The sequence below is a fragment of the Eschscholzia californica genome, unplaced genomic scaffold (assembly GCF_041429995.1).
Source record: "Eschscholzia californica isolate CP2 unplaced genomic scaffold, dmEscCali1.0.p SCAF_1, whole genome shotgun sequence".
Classification (NCBI taxonomy): Eukaryota; Viridiplantae; Streptophyta; class Magnoliopsida; order Ranunculales; family Papaveraceae; genus Eschscholzia; species Eschscholzia californica.
In genome coordinates, this window is record NW_028238198.1 from 2,698,398 (window position 1) to 2,716,387 (window position 17,990).

A 17,990-nucleotide genomic window follows, 5' to 3' on the forward strand; every position below is an offset into this window, starting at 1 on the left:
CCCAGTTGAAGGCGGGAAGTTCTAACCAGCCTTTACTCCTTTTTTCCCAATCGTCTTCTCTCTCTCTGCGAAAGGTACGAAAGGTACGTACGAAACCCTAAAACTATTTTCTCATCTTCAAGCTTGAATCGGAGTAGAATCATAGGGGTTTTGATCAGGTATCATTGTGTTCATGTCCATTCTTGTTTCTCTCTCTAGGTCAGTCGAGAAATTTTGTTTCGTTCGATTCTTAAAACTGAGTTATCTTCAACAGCCTAAACCCTTGGACGAGTAATGACTTCTCTGCGTCCTAGTTTGTAAGTATCCTTGAACCAAAATTCATTTTTCGTTTACTTACCATTTGAACAAGAGACATTGATTTGTATACACTCCATATTTGCTATTTTGAGACTCGGTTTTAGGGTTTCTGTCATAATGTGTTTCCATTTGAACAAGAGACATTGATTTGTGATGTTGCTATGTTTAATCCTTATTGTATTTGGTTGTTAATGATGATGCTCTGTGAGAGAGCATATATTTATGTGTTTTTGATTTTGTTTCTGTTTTTTAATGTTTCTGTTTTGGTTGTTGTTAATGATGATGATTTTCTCCTAATTGTGACAACAATTCTTATTTCTAATGTTATTGGACTTAGACAACCAGAATGGCCCATTCTTGTATGCTCTGTATTTAGAAAGATTATGAATTTCATTAACTTAATATTGTTGCTCTGTTTGCTATGCTTTTGCAATAATTTTTTTGTTTAACAGACCTAGGGAAGAGCTTGGAAGTAAAACTATTGTGGTTAACTATGATGGTCACTGGAGAACTTCTAAGAAGAAGGACAAATGGAAATGTGTAGACTATTTGAGTGGGAAAATAGCAATTTTCGAATCTGTGGATGGTGATGAGGTAAACATGATAGATTTGGTGAAAGGTATGGGGGCTAGGGACATGGATTTAGTAGGCCATAGTATGGTATTCAATTACTTGAAGAAGGGCAAGTTGTTTTCTCTTGAGAAAGAGTCTGATTTGTTGAAATGGTAGGCAGAAGGAGATATTGATTCTTGGGGAAGGGCTAACCTGTTCTTAGATCATAACTCACAATTGAATAGAAATGTTCAGGAGGTCACACCTATTCAAGAGATGAGGGCAGAAGAGAGTCTTACTACCCCTGTAGGACAAGGTATAAGCAAAGTTAAAAAGAGGACACCATGTCTCTTAAGAAGTTCTGCAGTTAGAAAGAAGTTATATGATGTGCAAGGTGATGAAGTTGAAGTTGAGGAAATACCTATGATGTCCAAGTCCAACCAAGGGAGTAAGAAAAAGGAAACCAAGAAGAAAGAAAGTGAAAAGGGAAAGCAAAAAGTCATTGAGATTGAATCAGAGGGTGGTGATTTGTTTAATGAAGAGCTAGATGGAATGCCTAATCTGGATGGGATTGATCCAATGTCAAATGAAGCACCAATTATACCTGATGTGGGGCATTATGACTTAAATGAAATTCATAATGATGTCCCAATTCAACCTCAACAACCTGAAACTGATGGAGCACCAACTGAAATAGATGACATTCCTATTGAAGAAGACTACTACAGCTACAACTCATCAAGTGATGATGACTATGACCCAACCAAAGATAATGAGATGAATGGTTCTGATTCTGATATAGATCCAACTGAACAAGTACCACCATCTAGAGAGTTTAGGGAATTTGTGCAGTCATCAAACAACTTGTATACCAATGAAGAGTCTTTGGAGCATAATAGGGTTGAGGTGGCAAGGGATGTAATCTCTGAAGGCCAAAAGTGGGCTAATGTCACTGAAGCAAGGAAGTTTCTGAGAAGGTTTGCTGTGCTGAATAGGTTTGAGTTCAAATACATTAAAAATGAGGAATATAGGCTGAGAGCTAAGTGTGTAAATGAAGGTGATGGTTGTCCTTGGTTCTTTTATGCTAGAAAATGTCCAAAAGACAACTTCTCATTTGTTTTGAGGCAGGTCAATAACACACATACATGTGAGCATAGTTCAAAGTTAAAGAACAGAATGGCCCATTGTTCTTTTGTGGCTGAAGAGTTGGAGGCAACTATTAGAGCCCAACAGAGAAAGAATTTCAATCCTAAGAACATCATAGATGTTGTGTGGAAGGAATTTACTGTCAATATCAGTTATTGGACAGCTTGGAGAGCAAGAGCAATAGCTCTTGAGAGGATTTATGGAAACTATGAAGATGGATACAAAATGGCACCAGCAATGTGTATGAATCTCTTGATTGCAAATCCAGGAAGTATGGCAACATGTGCAAGGTATGATACTGACCATAGATTCAAAAACTTGTGTATTGCATTTAGACCTTTTTTGGATGGGTTTGTTAGGGGATGTAGACCTGTCATTGGGTTAGATGGATGCTTTCTCAAGGGGAAATATGGTGGGGTATGCTTGGCTGCCACTGCCCTTGATGGAAATAATGGGTTATATCCTTTGGCAATTTACATTTGCAGTTCAGAAAACTTTGAGAATTGGTTTGACTTTCTTAGGCAGCTAAGTGACCATGTGAAGATGCATCCCAACCTTCTCACTTTCATCTCTGATAGGCAGAAGGGTTTGATAGAAGCAGTGGCACAAAACTTTCCAAACAATCCACACAGGTTCTGTTTTAGACACTTGTACAAAAACTTTAAGAAGACATTTGGTGGGGATCATCTTAAGAACTTGTCATGGTCTGCAGCCAAAGCATACAAGAAGGAAGATTATCAGAAATGGGCTGATGAACTGAAGAAAGATGATGAAAAAGCATATCAATGGCTGCATAGGTTAGATGTTAGTACATGGTCAAGGGCCTTTTTTGATGAGAGAACAAAATGTGAACATATTACCAACAATTTGTCAGAGAGCTTGAATAGTTGGATAGGAGATCTTAGAGACTTACCTTTGTCATCCATGGTTGATAAATTTCATTTGATGATGATGTCTCTCTTGTATGAGAGAAGGAAGATAGCCAGGACATGGGATCCAAATGGAATAGTTCCAAGAGCACAAAGAGCAATAGATGCTTTCAAGAAGAACATAAACAAGTACAGAATTCAAGGTTCAAGTGACCATCTATTCAATGTCTATGAGGTTAACACTCCAAATAGATGGACAGTCAACTTGACTAGTCTTACTTGTAGTTGTTGTGTGTGGGATATTACTGGCATCCCTTGCCAACATGCTGTCCCTATCATCATGCAGACTAGGATTGCATGGGCAGAGTATGTACATTATACCTATTTAATCTCTTTTAGACTATGTAGTTTATATCTAATGTGTGGTAGTAATGGTTTCTTTTAAATCTCTATTTCAGGTTTTGCAGCCCATTTCATAGAGTTAAAACTTACTTGGAGGCTTATGCTGGATTTATCACACCCATGAAGCAAATGAAGGACTGAGGAGAAGTAAGTGTTTCATGAATTGTCTAATCATGAATTGTTTATGATTCTAAACTATTTTAGACTAAGTTAAATCTCTTTTGGACTAAGCTTATGATTCTAAACTATTGTCTAATCAGGTTTTGCAACCCATTTCATAGAGTTAAATCTCTTTTAGACTAAGTTTATGATTCTAAACTATTTTGTATGCTTAAGTACTTACTTATAAACTTAGTCTAATCATGAATTGTCTAATCATGAATTTACTTATAAACTTAGTCTAATCATGAATTTACTTATAAACTTAGTCTAATCATGAATTGTCTTTTAGTCTGCATATGAGGTACTGCCACCCATGTTAATCAGACCTCCTGGTAGACCAAAGAAGCAGAGGAGGAGAGACATTGATGAAGGACCATCAAATCCTAGAGCTAAGAAAAGGTGCAAGAAGTGCAGTGGATTGGGTCACAACAGCAGGACATGTAAAGGCCCAAAGGCAGTACCAATACCTACAACCACCACCACCACACAACAACAATCTTCTTCACAACCACCTAGAGCTTCTCAGCCACCTGTGTCTCAAGCTTCATCTTCTTCTCAACCATCAATATCACAACATGCAGGAACTAGAGCTGGTTGTTTAACATACTTTGGGAGGGCACCAACTAGACCACTTGGTCAGGTCTTTAGGCCATCCAAGATGGTTCCAGTCAGGAAGAAGCAGTAAGCTGAAGAACTAATTTAACTGTCTTTTGAACTATACTTCAGGTGTCTTTTAGTAGTTGAAGAACACACTATTACTTTGACTTACTTTTTGAATGGTTTTTTGAATGGTTTAGGGAAGAAACAGCAAGTTGAATTACTTTTTGAATGGGTATATGGTATATGGTAAATGTGGTTGAACATGAGACATCTAACTTTTTGAATGGGTATATGGTATATGGTAAATGTGTTTGAAAAGGTTATGTATTACATTAACAGTTTACTCAAGTTATTGGAGAATGAAATGGTTGATGTTTTGGTTATGAATTCTTTTGTTTTATTTTGCCATGACAGAAGATGTGCAAGGTTGAATTGGTCCACTCTTTCTTTATGAAACTTCCTTACATTTCTTGCAAAACTACATGTTAAAACTAAGTGTCAACTTCATGGAAATTCGATGAACTTTTACTAATTCAATAAGAGTACTTCATTACATTTGAAATTTCTTGTTAAATTTGTTACAAAACTCGTCGAGAGTAGTAGTGATTACAATTTGTGTTTGTGACGAGCTACTATGCTTGTCCGTGACTCTCCTACCCATGGGACAATCTTTCTTCCAATGACCTGCTTCGCCGCAACCATAACATCCTTCAATTCGATGTTGCCTTACACGTTGAGTTTCAACTACTTTCTTGGCATCATCAAGCCACTGAAAACTATCACATTTGAGGTATTGACACCTCAAATATTTTCTCCCCGGGTTCTTCGAAGTACTCGACACCAATACTTTTCGAATACCATCGCAACTTCCTTTTGTGCATGCTGAATATAGGAATGGACAATTCAATGCCCCATGACCCACCATTTCACACATCTGGCAATGCATTTCCTACATAAATAGCAACAGCTAAAGTTAGGCAAAAACCCTCACTGTAAATATGATATTTAGTGAAGGCCCCCCATTCAAAAATCTATCAGATTCGATATACCTGAGAACCTGACGCTTCTGTTTTTGAACCTCCTCCCATCGGTTTTAGCTAATCGACTACCAATTGCACAATTGTACCTCCTCTCAAAGTTTTCCAGTCAATTCGAAATGAAGATAAAATGGGAACTAGGGTTTTTATAGAGAAAGATTCTTACCGTTGGAGAAAGTTGGGGGAAGGGCAAATTTGGAAAAAAAATTCAACAGCTATATGAAGTGACAGATTAGATCTTGGTCGTTGATCTTCTGTGCTTACCCCAACCGTCAGATCATGTAAAGGGGTATTTCCGTCCGACGGCAAGCACGTGACGCGCACGCTCACAACATAACGAGCTTTTGACGGAAAAAGGGGCAATGGGGGTTAACGCCTGAACGATAATGTATTTAGGGGTGAAGTCCTAATATTGCTAAATAAGTGGGGGCATTCACTAAATCTCCCATTCCTATTTGGCCTCCTACTTTGTCACCAGCTTCTTTTATGGCTCCCTATGTAAATTCAAATTTAACTCCTTATTTTCATGTAAATGTCATAACTACCCCTCCTGTTAATATATTTTTAAAATAAATTTAATTAGTAAATATGTCTCTCCACCTCACATCCCTCTCCACCACAAATGTCTCTCCGCCTCACCTCACCATATTTCGGTCTGGTTTCTCCGGCGAAGGGGAACCCCCTTCGCCGGAATATTTAGAGAGAGAAAGAGGAGAGTTTAAGATTTTTTTTTTTATGTTGAAGGTCGCCGACCAGGAAATTTTCCGTCCGGCGACCTTCTTCGGAGAAGAAAGAGGTGAGGTGGAGAGACATGTGTGGTGGAGAGGGATGTGAGGTGGAGAGACATATTTACTAATTAAATTTATTTTAAAAACATATTAATGGGAGGGGTAGTTATGACATTTACATGAAAATAGGGGGTCAAATTTAAATTTACAAAAAATAGGGGGCATAAAGGAAGTTGGTCACAAAATAGGGGGCCAAATAGGAATTAACTCAAAAAAAGTAAAAACAACTGAAAAATAGAAGTATTTAAGGACACTCATTTTTTGGATTTAGCACCTGAAACACCCCTTTACTTCATTCTCCTGAGTCCTGACTCAACAGAGTCTACAAGGTCTCAAACCGGGTAGTTCGAGATCTTGCTTATCCTTTCGGACTGATCAGTCCAAGAGCGCGACCCAATTACCACTTATAAACCGCTCTAACGCTAGTTGAAATCAACCCAAAATTAATCATTTTTGATGATTTAAACACACTTAGGGAAATTTTCAAAAGTTAGATTAATAGATAAAATCATTTAAAAAATAGTATTATAAACTAATCTTTAAAAAGAAAAGGAAGTACCAATAATACCATTCTAATGACACGAGAAAATCTAAAGAGTTGTGGTGAAGATTTTGACAGAAAGTTCAAAATAGAAATAAAAGCAGTCAAGAGGGCTCCTCTTCTGACCCAGGGCGCTTATAGATGAGAATGTCGTTTTAGCCTAATAAACCTGAGATTTGAATCGCTTATCAGATCTCGAAAGAGAAAAAAAATAGTAACAAAAATAATCTGAAACAAGACTTAGCGAAGTTGTTTAGTTTTCACCTAATAACCCTAGCAAGTTCATTACACATAAATGTTCAATGCTTCAAAAGCTGGAGATAAATAACAAATTCAGCAGGGAATTAGGGATTGAGACATAAATCCGGCAGTTTACAACAGTTCAAGGAAATGACTGCTCACTACTTAATGACAGCATCATCGGTTTCCGAATGAAATGGGAAGAACCAATTACTGGATGTTCTGATCTTCAAGGTTGCCGTTTCCACCATCTACAACAACGAATTGAAATGCTTCACGAATAGAGAAATCACATCACACACATTTAGAAAAGTTTTAGGACATTAGAATACTCACCTTCACCTTCATCTGAAGGAGCATAAGCGGATCGCCTAGATCGTACTTGTTGTTGTCGTGTTGGCTAGTAAGTAAAAAACACGTCGATAGAGTAAGTTCATTTGTCCAAACTACTCCACCCAAACAGAGAAAACATCTTATATGTTCACAAATAAAGGAGAAAGCAAACGAAACTTGAAACCTAACGAGTACCTGTAGTTTTGGTCGAAGTGCCTCGAGTGGTCCTTTGGGTTTTGGTCCTCCTTGCTGTTAGAATACGAAAGCGAAGACACTAGGCATTGAGTTTACTGCAACTACAAATGGTTGAAGTAACGAAAAGTATGGAGTTTAACAAGGTAAGTACCTTTCCGAGTGCCCAATCAGCAGAATCAAAGAAAGCACGCTCATGGTCCTACAATTAACATTGATTACGGGTTAATTGGTGAGTCATAAAGCGAGAAGAAATATTAAAAAGTGGACTCGATTTTGTAAGATATGAACTGAAGAAGGGGATCATCACCTTAGATATAAGTGGAGTCTTCTTGGGTATTATTCCTCCATACTTCTTCTTCAGTACTGCTTCCTGAAGAAAACAAACAATTATCATGGTAACTTTTACTCAAAATGTCAACCACTTAATATCGTTACTGACAGTTTAATAGCATCTTTCACTCTCGAAATAAAACTTAGCGAAATAGTTGTAACTACCTCTTCCTGAGCCGAGGGCATTGAATGCTCCTCTTTTACTTCCAAAGGAGCTTGATCAGTCTCAGGCAAGCCTTCTTCAACCTGGTTCTTGAGAATATCCTCTTCATGTTCTTGCTTCGGGGCATCTTCCATATTTACGCTTGACATCTTCTAAACCGGACTTCTGGCAAAAAATAAAAGGGATAGGATTAAAAAATAAAAATCCCTTGAATATCACATCCCTCAGACGTAAACGTGTATTACACATGCATGAGTAAATACGGCATGTTCCTACAAAAAAGTGTCGTACTTTCCATTTGACGTCATAAACTAGTTTTGGTAAAAATACAACAGTAAGTATTTTTCACTCCCATGCTACCCTTTATTTCAACAGATCGAGCGTATCTTATGAGATAGTGCATAACGGTTTTACTACCAAAAAACGAAACACCCGCAACTATTGAGCCTTAGAAGTTGTACGGATGAATGTAAAGGGCGAAGTACGTAAACATACGGGTAGTATAACGAAAAGTTTCATCACTCAAAGGAATTGAGCTATAACTTTAACATACCAAAAAGTTAAACTGTAACCACTAAAAACAATTTGTAGGGAAAGACACTTGCAGAGTCGAAAGATATCACTCAACCGAAGTTAGTAGATAATAGTGTTGGTAGTCTAATGAAATCACTCAATTGAAATTCAACTATAACTTCATTAAGTTAACAGATCAAAATGTCAGACTGGCGCCACTTGATACAACTTATCGAAACAAACACTTGAAGTGCTGAACCCATAAGTAATGAGCTACCATACAAGTATACTTTCACGGGGAATACATATTTGAGTCTTTCCACAACCAAGACTGAACAAAAACACTCTGACGAAGGATACATATGTCTATTAGAGCCAAAATAGTGGACATATAAGTCTTAACTTCTTAACATATTTGTTGCCCTAGGAAATATTCATATTTAAGACACCGTATCTAAGAGCTGAAATTTAGTGAAGTAAGGCTGATTTTAATAACATTACGAGATTAGAAAGCTTCACTATTAATGAGATTCGTATTTATCGCAATCGATATTAATAACAACCTACAATCAAGAATTTAAGCAATCGACATAGCCACTCGAACGACTGACAAATCAATAAGAACTCGCATCATCTCGTGCGAAATTTCGAACATCCCTAAAGATTTGCAGTATTTCAAGTGACAGAATTAGGTCACAAGTAAAAAATTAATCTTAGCTTATGACTCTCTATGCCAAGATCCTTTGAACTTGACAAAAAATTCTACCCCATTAAACATATGCGGTTCTTAAAATTCTGTTTATAAACCAATCTTTTTTTTTAAGTTGCTCAGATCAATCAGCTAAGACAAAATTGGGCATCTTCTTAATCAATTTCAAAAATTCTAGGTTTCAAATCTAAAAACAGCCTACCCATTTTGATTTTAAGAAACATACTTACTTGAAGAATCATAATCATAAACAACAAGGGCAATAAACAATCAGATCTAGATATGATCTTATTGATAAAAAGATCAAGAACTAAAAGAGAATCAACCCAATTTCAGTGGGTAAGAAAAAAGATGAAATCTAAAACCTAAAATGTTAAATTAGATCTACCCATGGATTAAAATCAGATCTAATAATGTTTTTAAATAAGAAGATAAAAGTGAACAGTTTGATCTAATCATAAGTTGAATTATATTAGAGGGGATGAATAAAAATGATACCTTGGGTTTGTGGTTTAGTAGTAGACAAGAACAGACTCTTTCTCTCTCTCTCTCTCTCTCTGTCTAGTTTCTCACTCTATCTTGTAGTACTACTGGAAGATGATTGAATTTAAGATGAAAGAGAGAGGGAGAGAGAGGTTTATGGTTGCGTACGCAATTGAAAAGATTTTATTCGAAGAAGACATAAAACAGTGATTGATAGATAGATAGATTGATTGGATTCTTCATTGACTTCTTTCTCTGCCGTTCGATTGGTTGACCATTTCAATGATATTTGTATCGATTGGATCTTTTACTAAGTTATATATGGGCACACACGTTTTACAAACTCCACGTACCGACAATCTCAGTATTTCTCACTAGTCAATTGTTAAACTCACACCACCACCCATCCACCACCACTTCCACATTTTCTCTCTAGGGGTCTAGGGGTGTACACGAGCTGAGCTCTTAACGAGCTGCTCGAACTCGGGTCGAAAATTGTTCGTGTTCGACTCGAATATTAACAAGCACGAGCTTAACACGAGTCCAAAATCATGGTCGTTTATGTAAACGAGCCGAGTTTGATCATTCTTTAGTGTATCACGAGCTACTCGTGAACAGCTCGTTTAACATACTCTTATAATATTATAGTACGTAATTACGTATTAGTATTGAAACTTGTACATGAAATATCAACCATTAAAAAATTATCGGAATATAAATAATTAATCATTATTATTGTATGTGACAAATGATCATTAAAGTATTTTGATCATTTAGGAAGTTTCAATTTGAAGTATTTTGATAAACGAGCTTAAGACAATGCGAATTCGAACTCGAGCTCTTTCAAACTTATACGAAGCGAGCTTGAACAAGTGGACAATTACTCGGACGAGCTCGAGCTCAAATTCGATAGTCAACTACACGAACCGAGCTTGAACATCTTACTACTCGACTCAGCTCGACTCGAGTACACCCCTATTTCTCTCTCCACTCTAGGGGTGGGAACTATGCGTCTATGCCGAGTCGAGTGACCCAAGATTATTTTGTTGGTCGGGCTGTGGAACTTTATATCCATTGAGATTAATGAGCGGAGTCAGATGTTTTAAAATTGGTGTTCAAAGCTAACACACTCTTTTCGGTTTTCGAGTTTAGGACGGCGGAGTCTGGGATAAAACTCAAAACACATCAAGGCACGAGACGAGTATGAGTCGTTTGACTAATTTTAGGTCAAACAAACCTATCTTTAACTCAAATTAAGTTCAATTTAGGATTTTTTTTTTATTCTAAATTCAGTTTTATTTTAATTTTTATATTCAATGTGGAGTTATGCATTTAGTTCAACAAAAAAAAAAAAAAAATGTGGAGTTATGCATCATTTCATAGCATTAAATTAATACATATTGGACCCTAAGGACAATATGAACACCCATCAAATAGGGGTGAAGAACCCAATCTACTCTTACATCTACCATATTGACACCCCTATTCGATCAATCATGGATTTTCACTTTTATGAGCATCGATTCTGAAACCTCCAGAATGCGGAGTGGGAGTCCAACAACTGCACCAAATGACGGTGAGAAATTTCATGTTGAAATCTCTATCTTTGACTTCAAATTTATCCTTTCTTACTAATTGCTCAAAAGTGTGTAATATAATTATTGTAATTAGCAATCGGGTATCATCATCCAAATACTAATGTAGTTGAGATGAGACGTGATGTCGGGTACTACTTCAAAATCCGAACCCAACATTTTTATTTCATCGGGCCAGACGAAGTTGAGCTTGTCTTCAAATTTAGGGTTTTAATAAAACTTTTTCCCAACCCCTTTGTCCTATAACCTGATAACCCATTCGTGTGCCCTTAAACCCAGGTCGGTCGGTCTGGCCTTCTCATTATTATTAAAAGCCTAAGCTTGTTAAGGATTATGGACTTATAATTTTTATAGAACTGGGTATCCACACAAAGATTGCGGAGAAAGCCCAAAAGTTTATCCAATTGGCTTCTCCCCCTCCTCTTCTGGTTGCCCTAATTTAAGAATCATGTCTATATAAACCCTCGTAAACCCCTTGAAAACCTAAATCCAATTTCTAGATCTTTTCTTTCTCATCTTTGTTTTCTCACTTCATTTGATTTTTTTCTCAGAATCAGAAACCCTAGTTTACGTTTTCAACGTTTCGATTTTATCTTACGAAAAACCTTGATCTGAAAGTTCTTAGCATGATAATTGTCTCCTTTATCTTTAGATTTAGTAGTTCATGATTTAAAAAAAACCCTAGATTGTATTGTTTTTTGGTTGATTGCAAGTGATGATAAAAAGACAGGGACATCAGTAATCCATTTTATGGAATATGTTGACTCAAGTCTATTGGGAATCTCTCTGATGCATTATTAAAAAACTTTCATTTTTTTTTCAGAATCATGAACCAATTCGTCAGCTTTAATTTTTATTTATGAATCTAGGGTTTTTAAATATGGTGCCAGTGATGGTTTTAAATATACTATGAGTAATCACTATGAACACAAAATTAAATCTGAGGCACCAAAAATCTGATATATTTTTTAGGGCTTTCATTTTTGAGTTTGTTTTTTTAATCTTTAATGACTAATTAAATCTTGATTTACTTGATCCTTTTTTTTTTCCAATTAGATAAGTAAAATTTAGATGCCAATGATGTATAAAAATGCACGTATTATCGGACTAATAATAATGACGATATTTACATTAGTTGTCACTACCGCTGAGGCATCAGTCATTTGATTCTTAATCATATTTGCCTGTTGTTGGACATAAATGATTAACCCTAAAAATAACTTTAATTTGGAATTATTCATGTCCACAAAATGGAAATTGTAAGATTTAAATGAGACATTGATTAAAACTGATCAAAAATTGTAGCTAGTTTTTATCTACCCATAGATAGGGCATGGGCTGTATAGATTGACCAACTTAATTGGGTTCCTTGGCGAACAGTTAAAATACAAACAATTGAATTAAACATAACATACAGTAGTTAAAGAATGAGCGGCCAGGGGCGGGTATCAAGTCGAAGTACCTGAACCCCTGGGCAATCAAGTCTGATGAGGGCCATGGATGCCTGCGTTCATCTCGGACATAACTCGCCAAGTTTTTGTGTGGAACATGTGTTAAAATTTCTATCTACTCATCTGCCCATTTCCGCACCAATCAGATGACATCAACTTTTTGGATTGAAGCCCAACAGTCAATGTTGCTAGGCCTAGTTGAGTTGGTAACAATATGTTTAAGGACAATCAGAGGAAACCAACGCATTGCTTTGCAATGACTCAAGAAATTTCCCAAGCAGTGGAGCAAGGAGTGAGTAAGTTTATATTATTACAATCTCATAGAGACATTATAAATAGAGAGGAAGAAGTGAGCTTTTTCAAGTCATGTGCTTACCTGCTACCCACCCATTCATACTCGAATTACCCAAGCTTCTTGCTCGAATTACCCAAGCTTCTTAATGAGTTTGTGCAGGCAATAGACAAGGCGAATTTCAAAATTATTCGCTTAATTAGTTCGCTTACCCTAACAACAACTGAAGTTTGGTGCCTGACTTGATGCTTCAAGTTCTACAAACACTGTCCGTACAAGTTAAGAGCTCCTTGACTGTCTATTAAGAACTAACCACGATCAATCAACATTTGAGGGAGTAAAAGCTTATTGATAGGCTTGTTGGTAGAAGCTTATTGACTATTCTTGTGGGATTTGAAGCTAAATTGCCTACCCTTTTTGGAGTAGATTTAAGTACTTCGAGGACAACTATTTTTTAGTTAGTTTTTGCCTTTCAATAAAGTATGATTTTTCTAAACTACCTTTGGCGCTCCTTTTCTTAACTATTTTTAAGTACTTCTTGCTCGATTGCGCCACCGACTCAAGACCTTACCGTTAGACTTCTTATAGTTGGTTTCATTAATTGTCGAACATCTGCCCCATAGACTTTTCCATCATCTACAGAAAATAGAGTAGTATTTTCAAAAAGAAACCTTTAACTGTCTTGCCATATTTCCTTCATCAAAAAAAAAAAAAAACTGTCTTGCCATATTCTTTCAGTTAGTTAGAGTGTGGTGCTATTGGCACCATGAGGATTGCTGGTCGGAGTCTGCTTTGGCCTACGATAACATTTTAACTTTGAAGACCATGTTATTTTCATCAAAATCATTTTCGCAACAATTTGAATCCAATATCGAGTTAATGAATTGATACACTTAAAGTTGTTTTACATTAAAATTCCACAAGACTTGAAAAATATATTTGTAGGACATCCTATAAAACTTTGAAATATATTTGTAAGTCTATAGTATAAAATTGGGCTGGATTAATTTCGAGAGTGTTACTTTTTGAAGTGGTCAATTTATCCAAATATATTCACACAAGCTCATGAGATTCACGTGAATATCAATTTCATCGCCATGAAAATCATGTTGCAATTTCGTAGCTATAAAAATCAATTATTTTAAAAATCATTTCAAACAATGATTTTTAATGGTCGTGTTTGAATAATAACATTGAGTTTAGTTTGGTTGATTATTTGATTGTGATGCTCCAATTGATATGGGGGATACGATAAGATATGCATTTAATTAATTCTTTAATGAAAATGTGGTCCATGATTTTAACTAGTTTTCTTCTCTGTCACCAAGCTAGCACCAGTTTGCTAGTTGGCCCCTGGGCCAAACTCAAGAATGGATTTGACCAGCTCTAATAACGTTTTTCAGGCACCGTAAATGTGTTTTTTAAAGATCTAATAGAATTTTTTATTTGTAAGTTGTTTCTTTTTAGAATTACGTCGTTGGCAAACAGTGAATCAATGTAAAACGAATAAATACAAAAAATAGTTTCTTAACGTTTTTCATAGTGTTGCTTGATTCGTAACGTGTTCAAAAGAACTATCCGTACCCCACGAGCACGGGTTACACCCTCGTATATACATATTATTTTTGGAGTACATAACTAAAGTATTTTTTTTTTTTGTAAATAAACACATCTAAAGATTATTAAAAAATATAAACACTTCTAAGAAAATATACATAAATTGAATCTGCTTATGTTTGTTAAATTTGTTATTCTAATTGAATAACTTTTATTCTCATTCAGAAGTATTCAAAAAGTTCAATACATTTTTCTTGCGATCTTCACTACCATCAGCCTCAGTAGCACCAATTGCACTATCGTTTAATAAACTGCTATTGTCAAAATGAGATAAGAGTATATTAGCGAACCCATCGCCGAAATTCAGACCCGGTTGTTCCTGTTCCGGGGCTTCCAATGGTTCAAATTTCCAATGATCTTCATCTTCGATGGTGAAATCCGTAAGACATTTTTCATACCCATCCCAATATTCATCATGGACTTCTAAACCTTTTTGGTTCCTAACTCCATCAAAATCAAACGATAAATTTCTAATCAATTGGGTTTCACCAGGGTTTGAATTTGAGTTTTGTGAAAAACTAGATGTTGAGGTTGGAGATTCAAGAGGGTGATAGTTGGAACCAAAACCAAGATTAGAACCAGATGTGATTGATTCTGGTTTAGTTCCTTTCCAAGCTCTTAAAACATCAAGACAAACTGCATGAGCTGCTGGCTGAGTAGCCACTTTGTTTAAGAGCTTAGCCGATAACGAGGAAGAAGCCGAGCCCAAAGCTGAAACTGAAGGCGTAACTGGTTCCAGAGCCTCAAGTTGGCGAGAAGCACCGGATTTCTGCACAATAAAGCGGTGGGCAGACCGGGCTTCGGCTTCGAGCCGAGCACTCTCCCACTGAGCCATATGGCTAATGGTGTTGGCTGACGAGGATGAATCACTGCTTGAGCCACTTGTTATTGGGTGGGTCATGGGTTTGTGGGTAACCGGGTCAATACCCATTTTGGTTAAACGTTTCTTGAGATGGGTATTCCAATGATTTTTTATTTCATTGTCTGTTCTCATGGGCAAATGTGTAGCTATTGTTGACCACCTGAAATCAAAGATACCCAAATCAACAAACTGCAATTCTAAAACCCTAGAAACCATCAAATTCAATCACATTTTCAAGATTTATATAATAATGTATGCAAGGACAATATTAAATTAATAAACAAAACTAGATTATTTTTTCATAGCTATGTTCTATATAAAAGTCTTCATTTGATTTTATGTATCTTCAAAACCCATTTTAAATTATGATTAAGATTAAAGATTTTATCACAAAGAAAAGACTGATTCACGTGTTCATTCTTTAACATTTATACTTGAATCAGAGTAATGAACAATTTATATATTAATTCGAACTAGTCATAGAAGTTAAAATCGGAACTGGTCAAGGAGTAATAAACTATTCTCATTTGTATATTTTTGTCCAAACATATTCATCATGAAAGAAAGGTAAATATGTGTTGAGTGTGATTATAAGAATATATAAAGTCCTCAAGCCTTATAGGTAGTAATTCTGAGAAGCCATTGAACGAGACAATATTTTCAGCAGAACTAGCGGAGAGTAACATGGAAAGGACAGAAACACTTTTGATTGTCAATCAATTTGTGATCACATTTAGTAGTACTAATTAAAGAGAGGGAGATAGAGATCATAGAGTATGAGAGAGACATGAGATGTGATGTCTAATAGTGTAATCTAGAAAAAATGTGGTTGTATGTGCTTTACAAATTCTAAAAAGGTGTTAGAGCTTGAGAATAATTTCCCCGAGGAAAATTGGAGCTCACACGCGACTTTTCTTTCAGGTGGAGTTGAAATTACGAAATTCCAACTTATTCTTGAAATAATAGCTTTGATACCCGTTGAACAAAACTCTCTTTGACTAAGACTTAACCACACGACAATTCTCCTTCACGCGGAGCTCAAGTTATGATGTCTCAGCCCCTCCCTAAAATTCTAACTTTGATGCCCGTTGGACAAAACTTTCTTTGAAAACTAGCTTGCATAGAAAGAGCCACTCAAAATACCTTCATCCGGGGTTGTGACTTGACTACATCACACTTCTCGTTGACGGAGAGTTAAAGTAACCAAATCTCGGTCCCTATATATCTAACACACTAGCTCTGGTACCCGTTGGACAAAACTCTCGTTAAAAATTGGCTTGCAAAGAAAGAGCCTTGACAAATTCTAATGCCCAAGTAAAGTTGATAATTCTAACAATATCATTTGATAAAATGCAATTCTAATACTATAGGTTAAAGTTAATTAATGAATGAAGTATATACATACCTATTGCCAAGAAGAGCATGAAGTTGAATGATGGTTTGTTCTTCATGTGAATTGAACTTCCCTCTTTTAATATCAGGTCTCAAGTAATTTGTCCACCTCAATCTACAACTCTTCCCACATCTCTGCAACCCTATATACATTATATCAAAAGATTAGGTCAAAAAATTTATATTAATTAAAGTGTTCTATATACTAATTATCAAAGACTTGGTAGTTAATTACCAGCTTTAGATGGTAATGCACGCCAGCCACCATAACCATTTTCTTCAATATAAGCTACAAGTTTTTGATCTTCCTCTGGTGTCCATTGCCCTTTTTTTAACCCTATCTTTTCACAGCATGGAGTTCTTCCCATTTTTGGTGAACTCTGAACAGAGATTGAAATAGAAGATCTTGGAATTTCTCTTATATATATAGGTGGGTTTTAGTCAGAGTTGCATTTTAAGAGGATGAATTGATGAGAGAGGGTTGGACTATTTTGAGAGAGATGGCAGAGAGAGAGAGAGAGAGAGAGAGAGAGAGAGAGAGAGAGAGAGAGAGAGAGAGAGAGAGAGAGAGAGAGAGAGAGAGAGAGAGAGGAGAAGTGGAGAACTGTCAAATTTATGAAAGTCATATTTATACATAAAGTTGTGTACTATTTGGAGAACTAAAACCAGCATAGACAAATAACAAAAACCACTCAAGGTGAGCTAAAATAACACCATATATAACTTGGTCTACTAGAGTCTAGACTACTAACAAGTTCTAGTTAAGTATGTCGAGAACGAGAGATGTACCATCTAGGTGTACCATCTTGTTGACCAACTCAAGTAAGACAAGGAGTAAAATTGTAATTTCGCACCGATAAAATTACCACCTATCCCTTGTCTTTTTTGAGTTGGTCAAAAAGATGGTAAACGTAGATGGTAAGTCTATCGGGCATGTTCATGATCCAGAGAGAAAAGTTAATACTTTTTCTCTAGATCGTGACTGGACACATACCCAGGCGGAATTGTCTCGGGCATTGTATCATAGATTCATAGTTGACTTATTATCTGTTACAAATTCTAACTATTTTCAGAACTAAGTGACATACTAAATTATTAGTTTAAGAAGATATAAAGAAAATTGCTGAAGAATCACTCTCACAGGAAGAACGTACACTATCTATAAAAGCATATTCTACTTTTGTAGTTGTAGACTATAAGATACATTCCATCGAACCCTAAAGAATAAGTCTTGTATATTGATCTTGGTGTAGCTTCTTTCTAAGTCGAGTTGAAGCTTTAAAGAACATATGTATCCCTTTTGATATATCCAAAAAGAAATTTTTTGTGCTAGCCCCTTTCCTTCTCCCTACCCATGGACATGGGGAACACAAATGATGAACTAGACTTCCAGGAGAATTGGGATGTCTTAAAGAATTGCA

The 17,990-nt window shown here is 36.1% G+C and overlaps 3 protein-coding genes and 3 non-coding genes across 7 annotated transcripts; 4 read left to right on the forward strand and 2 right to left on the reverse strand.

Moving 5' to 3' along the window:
• The first annotated feature begins 2,438 nt into the window (after positions 1 to 2,438).
• Positions 2,439 to 4,409, forward strand: LOC147563193 (uncharacterized). Its single transcript, XM_086635588.1, has 3 exons — positions 2,439 to 3,230; positions 3,323 to 3,413; positions 3,718 to 4,409. The coding sequence occupies exons 1-2, from the start codon at positions 2,539 to 2,541 to the stop codon at positions 3,405 to 3,407; spliced, it is 777 nt and encodes a 258-aa protein (XP_086491714.1). The 5' UTR covers positions 2,439 to 2,538; the 3' UTR covers positions 3,408 to 3,413; positions 3,718 to 4,409.
• Positions 4,410 to 6,634: 2,225 nt separating this feature from the next.
• On the reverse strand, positions 6,635 to 9,624 carry LOC147563194 (uncharacterized). Its single transcript, XM_086635554.1, has 7 exons — positions 9,376 to 9,624; positions 7,658 to 7,820; positions 7,470 to 7,532; positions 7,314 to 7,361; positions 7,163 to 7,216; positions 6,971 to 7,034; positions 6,635 to 6,885 (listed from the first exon to the last, which is right to left on the reverse strand). Exons 2-7 carry the CDS (start codon positions 7,802 to 7,804, stop codon positions 6,845 to 6,847), a joined length of 417 nt encoding a protein of 138 aa, XP_086491680.1. The 5' UTR covers positions 7,805 to 7,820; positions 9,376 to 9,624; the 3' UTR covers positions 6,635 to 6,844.
• A 2,036-nt stretch (positions 9,625 to 11,660) lies between these two features.
• LOC147563195 (small nucleolar RNA R44/J54/Z268 family) lies at positions 11,661 to 11,751 on the forward strand. The gene has a single exon (XR_015231666.1). It is a non-coding gene; the product is annotated as a small nucleolar RNA R44/J54/Z268 family (small nucleolar RNA).
• Positions 11,752 to 11,835: 84 nt separating this feature from the next.
• On the forward strand, positions 11,836 to 11,907 carry LOC147563196 (small nucleolar RNA Z267). The gene has a single exon (XR_015231638.1). It is a non-coding gene; the product is annotated as a small nucleolar RNA Z267 (small nucleolar RNA).
• A 120-nt stretch (positions 11,908 to 12,027) lies between these two features.
• LOC147563197 (small nucleolar RNA snoR122) lies at positions 12,028 to 12,110 on the forward strand. The gene has a single exon (XR_015231671.1). It is a non-coding gene; the product is annotated as a small nucleolar RNA snoR122 (small nucleolar RNA).
• A 2,267-nt stretch (positions 12,111 to 14,377) lies between these two features.
• Positions 14,378 to 17,172, reverse strand: LOC147563198 (uncharacterized). Of its 2 annotated transcripts, none has more exons than XM_086635549.1 (3): positions 16,805 to 17,172; positions 16,433 to 16,712; positions 14,378 to 16,275 (listed from the first exon to the last, which is right to left on the reverse strand). In XM_086635549.1, exon 3 carries the CDS (start codon positions 15,391 to 15,393, stop codon positions 14,473 to 14,475), a length of 921 nt encoding a protein of 306 aa, XP_086491675.1. In that variant the 5' UTR covers positions 15,394 to 16,275; positions 16,433 to 16,712; positions 16,805 to 17,172; the 3' UTR covers positions 14,378 to 14,472. The 2 variants fall into 2 exon arrangements, with proteins under 2 accessions (XP_086491675.1, XP_086491672.1); XM_086635546.1 differs by having other exon boundaries at positions 14,378 to 15,337; positions 16,583 to 16,712; positions 16,805 to 17,167.
• Between the last annotated feature and the right edge of the window lie 818 nt (positions 17,173 to 17,990).